Source organism: Erigeron canadensis, chromosome 9 (genome assembly GCF_010389155.1).
Source record: "Erigeron canadensis isolate Cc75 chromosome 9, C_canadensis_v1, whole genome shotgun sequence".
NCBI lineage: Eukaryota > Viridiplantae > Streptophyta > Magnoliopsida > Asterales > Asteraceae > Erigeron > Erigeron canadensis.
The window spans coordinates 12,522,945-12,533,260 of record NC_057769.1 but is presented as its reverse complement, the minus strand read 5'-3'; the positions used below and the strand labels follow the sequence as shown (position 1 = coordinate 12,533,260).

The 10,316-nt window shown below is 33.7% G+C and overlaps 2 protein-coding genes across 2 annotated transcripts; one reads left to right on the top strand and one right to left on the bottom strand.

Moving 5' to 3' along the window:
- Positions 1–2,571: 2,571 nt before the first annotated feature.
- LOC122580876 (polyubiquitin-like) lies at positions 2,572–4,157 on the top strand. The gene is made up of 2 exons (XM_043753025.1): positions 2,572–2,669; positions 3,062–4,157. The coding sequence occupies exon 2, from the start codon at positions 3,066–3,068 to the stop codon at positions 3,981–3,983; it is 918 nt and encodes a 305-aa protein (XP_043608960.1). The 5' UTR covers positions 2,572–2,669; positions 3,062–3,065; the 3' UTR covers positions 3,984–4,157.
- A 3,507-nt stretch (positions 4,158–7,664) lies between these two features.
- Positions 7,665–8,171, bottom strand: LOC122580877 (histone H4). The gene has a single exon (XM_043753026.1). It carries the CDS (start codon positions 8,131–8,133, stop codon positions 7,822–7,824), a length of 312 nt encoding a protein of 103 aa, XP_043608961.1. The 5' UTR covers positions 8,134–8,171; the 3' UTR covers positions 7,665–7,821.
- Positions 8,172–10,316: the final 2,145 nt, after the last annotated feature.

The window sequence follows — 10,316 nt, the reverse complement described above, 5'->3', positions numbered from 1 at the left end:
GCCTTTACATACATGTGAGGGTCTTTTCGTTTTTTCCTTTCTCATCTATAAACCACATAACGTTTTGTTCAAAAATAAAGATAAAAAAAACACTCATCATCTTCATCATATCATCCGCAACAAAAAAAAAACACACAAAAACAACAACAATTTTCATTCTAAACTATAATAATAATAAAAAAACACAAAAAAAAAAACACAAAAAACAACATTTTTCATTCTCAATTATAATAATAATAAAAGAAACGAAAAAAAAAAAGTTGAAAACAAAACCTAAGTTACTATATGCTTTAATCAGTTTGAAGTCATCATAATTGCCTTTTTGTATGAGGTTAGGGGGAAGGAGCCGGAGCGAGATGGAGGAGGGAGTTGGCGGCGAGCTCGCAAGATGGAGCGAGCTTCGGTTGCCGGTGAGGGGAGCTGGGCGTGAGATGGAGCCGACGAGTATGTATCTTGCGGAGAGTTGGAGAAGACAGGGACCATATGTGAAACTTTTCAAACGGTCATTTGACCGTTAAAGGGATTGTCGGTGCAAATTAAGACGCTCCAGGGACCATTTGTGACAAGTCTGGCAAACTTTTTTTTTTTAAAATTTCTATATAAAGGGTCGAACCTATTACACCAAAATCACAACCAAACGCCATTTTTACTCTATATTTCTCATTTCAAACACAAATATTAACATATTTTCATCATATGGATCCATCATCTTCATCATCATCGTCGTTCGAAGCAATTTCTTCGGCTTCAGAATTTTCAATTCCTTTGCCGTTTCCAAATTTATCCACGGGTAGTAGCCTACCTTTTTTGCAAAGTGTTCTTGACGCGGTTGAAGACGACACAGCAAGCTCAACCGAAACCCGCGCCTACATCGAGCGGTTTCGGGAACGAGCTCACGAAACGTTTATGCGTGACTACTTTGTTGAAAACCCAAAGTTTTTTATATTTCGTAATAAAATGTATGTGGTTTTATTTTATTTTATGTTTTGTATCTTTAAATTTTTAATATCTAAATGAAATGTATGTGTTTTCCTTATATATATGATTAGTTTATATTAAAAGGGTTAGTTATGTAAAGTTTATAAAGTTAAGGATAAATTATTAAAATGTGAAGAAAAGATTGAGAGTTTCGGATGCCAATAAAAAAAGGTTGAAAAAAGGTTAGAGGGTTGAAATGAGGTGGAGTAATTTGATTGGATAAAATTGAGGGTTGAGAAGGTTGAGCACTCCAGCTCCCTTCCCCTTAGCTAATATGTTGTTAACAACATTTACTTAGCTTCTGTTACTTTCACAATTAGGGGGATGTTTATTAACTTATCATGTGGCAAATTTAATTGTGAGTGTAGTAAGTGTGTTGTTAACAACATAATATATTTTCCCTTTTTGTATATGGGAAATGTTAGGTAAATCATGTACTACCTATCTTAAGTAAAACAGGGGTGGATTATGTAAAATTCTGGGGAAGGGTATGTAAAATTCAGGGGAGACTATGTATCTTTATCAAATTTAAAGGTTTAATTTGTAATTTTTTTTAAAGTAACAATACCTAAACTTAGGTAAAGTCTGCAGTACGGATCATTTTCTCTTTATATATACGTGGTAGTTGCCATTGTGTATCTTTGATTGGATAAACTATATCATCGAATGATTTGCTTGAACTTTTTTTTCATTCTGGTGGTAATGGGAAAAGAAGAAAATGGTTTTTGGTTTGAATTTTTTTGGTTGCAGATGATATAAATGATGAGACAGAGTTTTCTTTTGTTTTTTTTTTCTTATTTTGTTTTTTTCATAAAATGTCCATGTGTTTTTTGAATGAGAATGAGAAAAACGAAAAGGCCCTCATTTAACGTAGGAAAACAAACCGTATTAGTATTATTGAAAGGGATGTAACATATTAAAAATATTTGAATTTTGGACATAAACTGCTAAAAAAAATAAATTTCTAGAATGATATAAACCGTGAATATATGCAAACCATAAGAAAGATTTATGCAATTAGGGGTGTTTGGTATTGCAATTACAAAACAAAATTTGCGTTTTCAAAATGGATTATGCGTTTTCATAGTCGATAATCACTTTTTCATACAAAGACTTTTTTAGATTATTTGCATTTTCCAAACGTAATAATAAGGAATCACTTTATAATGCAATCTTAAACATCCTCATCTTAAAATTAAAATGATTTATAATCTTTTTAAATTTAATTTAAAGCACTAATAGTGAAAATGATGATTTATAATTTTATGCCTTGTTGATTAATTTTTTAATTTCCAATATTGCTTGTTTTGTATCTCAACATTTTTAGCATAATTCATCTAGCAAATCAAATTTTAACCACTTTGTAAAATAATTTCAGTCATAGTTTTTCAATATGCCACATATGTCAATATGCCAAATAGTTATTCTCGAATCTTCTTGATCCGAAAACGGAAACTTCAATAATGAAACTTCACATGGACATTATATCATGATATTCTAGAAAAGTGACGTGGATAAACAAGTAGGTGTCCATAGACGTGTCAAATTATAATTGGATATGTAAACTGACTCTTTTCCCTATAAATAAATCCCCAACTCCACCCCCAATTTCATATCTTACGATTCATACATACAATCTCTCTCCAAACAAAAAAAAAAAGAAACCCTAATTTCATCTTCTTACTTTCAAGGTACGTTTTAATATTCCCGATCGTCATTATTAATCATTCTCGATCATCATAATTGATGTTAATCTCTATAGTTAGAATCGTTACTCTTTGAATCTGACCTTTGTATGACTTAATTGTAGTTAGTGATTATTACACTTTGAATCTGGCTTTTGCATTAGTAAAATATAATTAGTGATTCTATTGATATGGAAATATGCACTGGCCTTTGTATGCGATAATTGTAATTAGTGATTATAAATGTAATTAGTGATTATAACTGTTACACTTTGACTCTGGCCTTTGCATGAGTTAATTGTAATTTGTAATTATTATTGTAATTAGTGATTATATTTGGTACACATTGAGCTGGCTTTTGCACGAGGAGGATATAATTTGTGATTTTGTTGAAACAGAAATATGCAGATCTTTGTTAAGACTCTCACAGGAAAAACCATCACTCTCGAAGTCGAGAGTTCTGACACCATCGATAATGTCAAGGCCAAGATCCAAGACAAAGAAGGGATCCCCCCAGACCAGCAGAGGCTTATCTTTGCTGGAAAGCAACTCGAGGACGGTCGAACCTTGGCCGATTACAATATCCAAAAGGAATCGACCCTCCATCTGGTGCTGAGGTTGAGAGGAGGTATGCAGATCTTTGTCAAGACTTTGACAGGGAAAACCATCACTTTGGAGGTCGAGAGCTCTGACACAATCGATAATGTTAAGGCCAAGATCCAGGACAAGGAAGGCATCCCCCCAGACCAGCAGAGGTTGATTTTTGCTGGCAAGCAGCTTGAGGACGGACGTACCCTTGCTGATTACAACATCCAGAAAGAGTCTACCCTCCATCTGGTTCTTCGTCTCCGTGGTGGTATGCAGATTTTTGTCAAAACCTTGACAGGGAAAACAATTACTTTGGAGGTTGAGAGCTCGGACACCATTGACAACGTCAAGGCTAAGATCCAAGATAAAGAGGGGATCCCACCAGACCAACAGAGGTTGATTTTTGCTGGAAAACAGCTTGAGGACGGACGTACTTTGGCTGATTATAACATTCAGAAGGAGTCTACCCTCCATCTGGTTCTTCGTCTTCGTGGTGGTATGCAGATTTTTGTTAAGACCTTGACAGGGAAAACCATCACTTTGGAGGTGGAGTCTTCTGATACGATTGACAATGTCAAGGCCAAGATTCAGGATAAGGAGGGGATCCCACCAGATCAGCAGAGGTTGATCTTCGCTGGGAAACAATTGGAAGATGGACGTACACTTGCAGATTACAATATTCAGAAGGAGTCCACCCTTCACCTTGTGCTCCGTCTTCGTGGTGGTTATTGAATATCGTACTTTGCTGGTGTTATCAACGTTTGAATGTTGCTGGTTTTTAAGACAATGATTTAGTTTCTTGCTCAAATCTCGGATTATAAACAGATCTTTATGTATTTGATTTACTGTTCTTGTGATTATGTAATCGATTTGTGTTTGGTATAATTTGATTACACATTATAAATATTTATGTGTTATTGTTGAATCATGCAATGAAACATTTTTTTTTCTTTAATAAACTCAAACTGGACCAATAGCCACTTGATAAGGGTATGTGTTAGCAACTTAGCATGGTATATTTAGTCAGAATTAGAACGAATTTTATTGGAGCACCTGAAAGGATGTCTACAGCCTGAGAAAGTATAGTTATTAAGTTCGATTATAAATGTTTGATTTTAACGTAGTGGACAACTTGGGTAGCAAATTAAAATGGGTTCGGGTCATCAAGTTTTGGTTACCAGCTTCTGGTCGCTTCATTATTACCTCTGGTTGACATTTTCGCTTTTGTGCACCTTTATTGATTACCTTTAAAATCTTATGTTAAAAAGGTTAACGCATGACATGGTTTCAGGGAAATTTTATGAAGTTATTTTTCTCTCAAACTTTTAACCATTGATTATGTTAGGCTTCCACTTATAATGACCACTCTCTTTTTTTCTTTATCGAACTTGTCACATTAGCGTCATATCATTCATAAATACACTTTACCTTCTTCTTCACCTCATCGTCAAATATTTTATTCTTTTTGTTCATTGCTACCTCGATCCTGATCCCACTTTTGCTTCCGTCTATAGGCATTGGCCTTGTATGTTAATGTTAGCACTGATTAATAAATGATCATGCATCACATGTTTATAGGGCTATCAAGTTAATATATCATCTTCTTCATTGATATAACACCAGTATTTTATCTTCTTCATTGATATAATACCAGTATTTTAACATCCTAAGCGTCACACTTGAAATCCAATTTATAGACTTCCTAACATAACCATTACAAAGCAGACCCTTGCACCTTTCAGAGGACCACTCATTCGTCAAAAATTGAGTTACAGTTCGAAAGTTATAACCATTTTAATCTATATGACCTGTCTAATCAGTCTCGCAAGACTGCACAAACCGTCGACTGTGCATTCATATGTGCTGTACCCGGTCAGAAACCGTTTTTACCCTTTTTGCCAAAAACAAGCAAAAAGGTTCTTGTAACCCAAAACTCAACAAAAAACTCTAAAACGGTATATTTCTGCTAATAACATATCAAACACTTCAAATTAATATGATCCCTTTTTTTTTGAATTTTTCACAAAATCGGTCAAACGGGTAAATAACCAAAATGGACTACCAAAACATTTTCTAACCGTATGAGTGTATGACAACCAAGCTAATGCAAAATTGGACCAAAACTTTCAGACCCAAATAACTTAACTTATTTTTAAATACTTCTTTTCCAAATTTTATACCAGACAATCAAACGAGCCAAATGACAAGCTAGGTTGGACAATATCATAGGAACTGCACTTACATCGATTTTTGCAGAACCCACGATCTCAGTTCTATGACTAACTTGCTAAAACCATAACTTCCATTTACAGCATTAGTCCGTTTGACACATTGACTCAAAACGACCCATTAGACCTTTTTACCACTAAGTGGGCATTATTTGTTACAAGTTAAGCACAAATGGCAAGTTAAAGAAAATACTTGCAAACGCATTAGCAACTGCAATCCACTTCAAGCCTTCAATCCACTTTAATTGGTTTGGTCTTGTTACTCCTGATTTTAGATCTAGTCTTTGAAGTCTCAACATGAATACCAACATGTTTAGAATTCAATCTGGAACTTAGACTTTTCTTTGCATAAAATGAAATTGGAGGAAAGCGTGCAGTGTTTTCTTTTCCAAAGGTCATTTTTTATAAAACAAAAACAAAAATCTTCATGAAAAACATCTTTAGTTAACTCATTCCATTTGAGAATCACAGGAAACATCAGGTAATGATGACGAAAGACTTTGACGTTGTTCAATCTTTTTAGCCGAACTATTCAACACATGACTCTTTGTTTGAAACTTATGTTCAACAGTTGTTACAAATCTAAAATTCTCTTTTTAATATATCTATGTTTCAATTGATCGAATTAGGGTTATCTTAGTGTATATCACCTTTTTGGATTAATTAATAATTTCATATATTTTAGTTTGTAAATTTAGATCGTTGATTATATCGATTTTGTATTAGTAGTAGAATTGTTACATTTTGAATCTGAATTTGGCATGAGTTAATTAAAATTAATGATTTTGTTAGTACACAGCTTTTTTTTAAGACTCTCACCACTAAGACCATCACTCTTGAATTCGAGAACTCTGACACAATGGAAGAGGTTGATCTTTGCTGGCAAGCAGCTTGAGGATGGTTGAACCTTAGCCGAATACAGATACGATTGATAATGTCAAAGCTAAGATACAACGAGGGGGATCCCACCAGACCAGCAGAGGTTGAAGGATGGACAGATACTTGCCGATTACAATGTTTAGAAGGAGTCCACCCTTCACCTTGTGCCTCGTCTTCGTGGTGGGTTTTGGGTATCATATCTTCAGTTATATGATGTGAATGTTTGAATGTTCCTGGTTAAAAAAAGACTTAATGCATGATTTCGTTTTATGCTTTTCTTTCTTATAATAAACAGTTTTTTCAATGTATTTGAGATTACTCATGTGATAATTTGATTGATATTTGTTTAATGATATAAGTCAACCTCTCGTTAGCATAAGTAAACTGTATAAAGTAACATTGTTTCTTCTGTAATTTCAAACTAAACACAAGCAGGATGTATGTATTTAATGGAATGTGTGATCAAAATCAGAATGTGAATTGGGGAACTTGGGTACCGAGTATAAATGTCTAAGTCAATGTAGTCCAATACATCTTAATTAGGATACCCACATTGTAGATCGAAGTATTGAGATGCCAAGTTACATGGATGAGGCAGCCAAGCTAAGAAGTCTGGTCTTTATGTGCGCTATGATGACCATCGCTTATTGCCAATATCATAGGTTAGTCGAAATAAAACTTATTTCGACAACTTTGGTATCATGTTTGACACAGTTATATGGCTATAACATAGCCAAATGTCTGATTGAAAAACTTAGACAACGTGTTAGAAGGTGGTAATGTCGGAAACTGGTAGCCCAGAGTTTGTAATGGCTAGTAGTCCGTTATCCATGGCTTCTGGAGTCATTTGTTTAATTGTTTCACTCTTGAACTTAGTTGTGGTGCTGAAAACTTCATCTGGTACATACCGTAATCGAGTAACAGCCTTCCAAGGGAGATAGTAGTCGTAGTGAGTACCATTGCTCCGATTTTCAGATGCTCGCTTTTCAGTTTTGAGCTATAAGCCGATCACTGAATGGAATAGGAATCAGTGGATGTTTTTTAAATGTAGTCTTAATTTTTTGTGTTATCAATTAGAAGTTGCAGTTTATTAGAAGTTGAAAATTTGATCTTGTTCCGCAACTTTTCTCAAAATTGAGTAATAAAGCTTAAACAACTAATTGACAATTTTACAGCAACAATTTCATTGAAAACTTCTGTTTATTGCAATTAATTAACCAATAAATCCAATAATCTAAAAACCCATGGCAGAAAATACAACCAAACACAAAGGCACAAAGCAAATCGAAATTAACAAAGACATAAATTTCAAAAGAAAACTAGCATTTCATTAGGAAATCCAAATTACATCTCACATTGATATCTATCAACAATATTTTTATTATATTAATAATAAACCCAAAATACAAACCCTAACTTTCCGATGAAAATAAAGTAATAAACCCTAAAATATACCAATTGAATTAACCACCAAAACCATAGAGGGTACGGCCCTGGCGTTTCAAGGCGTAAACCACATCCATCGCCGTGACGGTTTTCCGGCGAGCGTGCTCCGTGTAAGTGACGGCGTCACGGATGACGTTCTCCAAAAAGATCTTCAACACGCCACGTGTCTCCTCGTAAATGAGACCGCTGATACGCTTCACGCCACCTCTGCGAGCCAAACGACGGATGGCGGGTTTGGTGATGCCCTGGATGTTGTCACGGAGGACTTTACGATGTCGTTTTGCTCCTCCCTTTCCCAACCCTTTTCCTCCCTTTCCTCTTCCTGACATTTTTTTTTTTAAAATGAATTTGAGATTTTGAATCTGAAAGTTTTATTGATTTGGGGAAAGAGGGATTTTTGGCTGTATATATATAGTGAAAAGGGGTTTGGATTTGTGTTTGTTAAGAGTGATGTGAACCGTTGGATTGGAATTTGGGGTTGATGTATTTGACGTACGATTATAATCCGTGTGAGGAGTGATGGAGGGTTTTGATTGGTTGGGGGTGAGTTGTGACAAAAGAGAGTCATACATTATTTGTAGTATACAGTATAGTATTTTTATTGTAATTAAAAATCTTATACGAGTAATTATTTGTAATGACTATCTGCTACTGTAAATGACTTTCTATTCTATGACTAATGTGAAAATGTATTCAACTTAAAAATAAAAATAAAAATTATTTGTTGGTCTTTTTTAGTGTTATAAATTTGGTTTACAGAATGTTTTTGAAAATAATGAAATATGTCAAAGGAATTGGAATCTGGTGGATAGAAATTTGACGGAATGTTTTTCATTTTTTGAAGATATAAGTGTCCCCATGAAAAGGAGATTCCATCAAATGAAGAAATTTTTACATTTCAACAGAATGATATTCTTTCATTGTTGAACAACCAAACGCATTAATAATGTAATTCAATTTCAATTCCATTAAAATTCTATCAGAATCTGCGAACCAAACGCGACCTCAGATAATTCTATTCTACAAAGTCTATTGATCGTCGACCGTCCCGCATTTTGACAAAGTTCATAAACACAATTGACTTGTAATTTTCGTAGTACAGTATTCCCTATACTACCTTGACTTAAGGATTTTTAATATATGACCTCTGCTACAACGTACGTTCACCTACAAAGTGCCATTTAGATTAGTCAAAGTCTTTACGCCACCGGATCAACGAGTTTAAGTAACTAATGTATAAGTACAAAAATTCTTATACAAAAGTAATCAACAATACGAATATAAATATAAACTAGAGCCGTATATTAATTCAGTAAATGCAATTACAAGTAAAATACCGAGTTCAAAAACTGAAATACCAAAACAATACGACTGAAAGATTCCACCTTCAACATAAGGTTTAATCTCTATTTATACTAAACTAATAGACTAGTCGAGCCTCGGGTATCATGGGCCGAACCCAACACATCTGACCATTCGAGCTCGACCAAGTCAACACAAGTTTGACCAATTCGAGTTTGACTTTATTGTATGCGAAAACTTAACTTTCATTAAAAGTACATATTTAATAGATTCAATACAAACTTTTATAATGATATTGTCAGCCGAAAATACACCAACAATTAACTCGAATGCTCAATGGTCAACAAATAAATTTAAATACTCCTTATAAAACTTTAGCCACTAATTAATTTAATAAAAAGAACTATAAAGACTATACAAAATAAAAGGAACCATAGTCGTCTCAAAAGTGTATCAAGAATTCAAGATAGTGCAATGGCAATTTTTTAAGGTCACACATACAATGGATTGACTTCTAGTTAACAAATAGCCGGGATAACAAATGAGTATAAGTAAATTTATATTCCTATATACCGTCACTCTGGCCACTCGTATCGTAAATTCCTGGTTCCACGGATAATTAAATAACGCATTTTTTCAATCACAACAATATATTCATTAGACAATATATCAGAAAGTCTAATTAATATATTCAACCATCGCAAGCATTCATCGGAATCATAATATATTCATTTATTCAAAATTATTTATATATAAGTACGAGTCATGATACTAATTAAAATTGACATATCATTAACTATAAATGTCTGAATAGTATCTAAGTTTTAAATATAAGATGTTTTCTTAATTTTGATTTTATTTTTGGCGTCCGTGTATCATATATAAAGTCATCTTTATGTAGAATGTGGATGATGCATTGTTACTACCACTACCTAAGGCTGACAATTGGGTACCTGTTAAGACCTGTTAAAGTACTTGTTAAGCAAAAAATGTACTATGCAACTTTTTTTATTTTTAAAAATAATTGTTTTTAATATTTTAAAGTTCAACATTTAACTTTTTTGATACATAAAACGAATAACTGTCAAACTCAAATCATCAAAGGTAAGTGTTAAATAAGTCATTTTCATGTTTGAAAGCTGAGAATTTTGTACACACCGAACCTGTTAAGACCTATTAAGACACGATTTGCCAGCCTTTGTTAGCCATA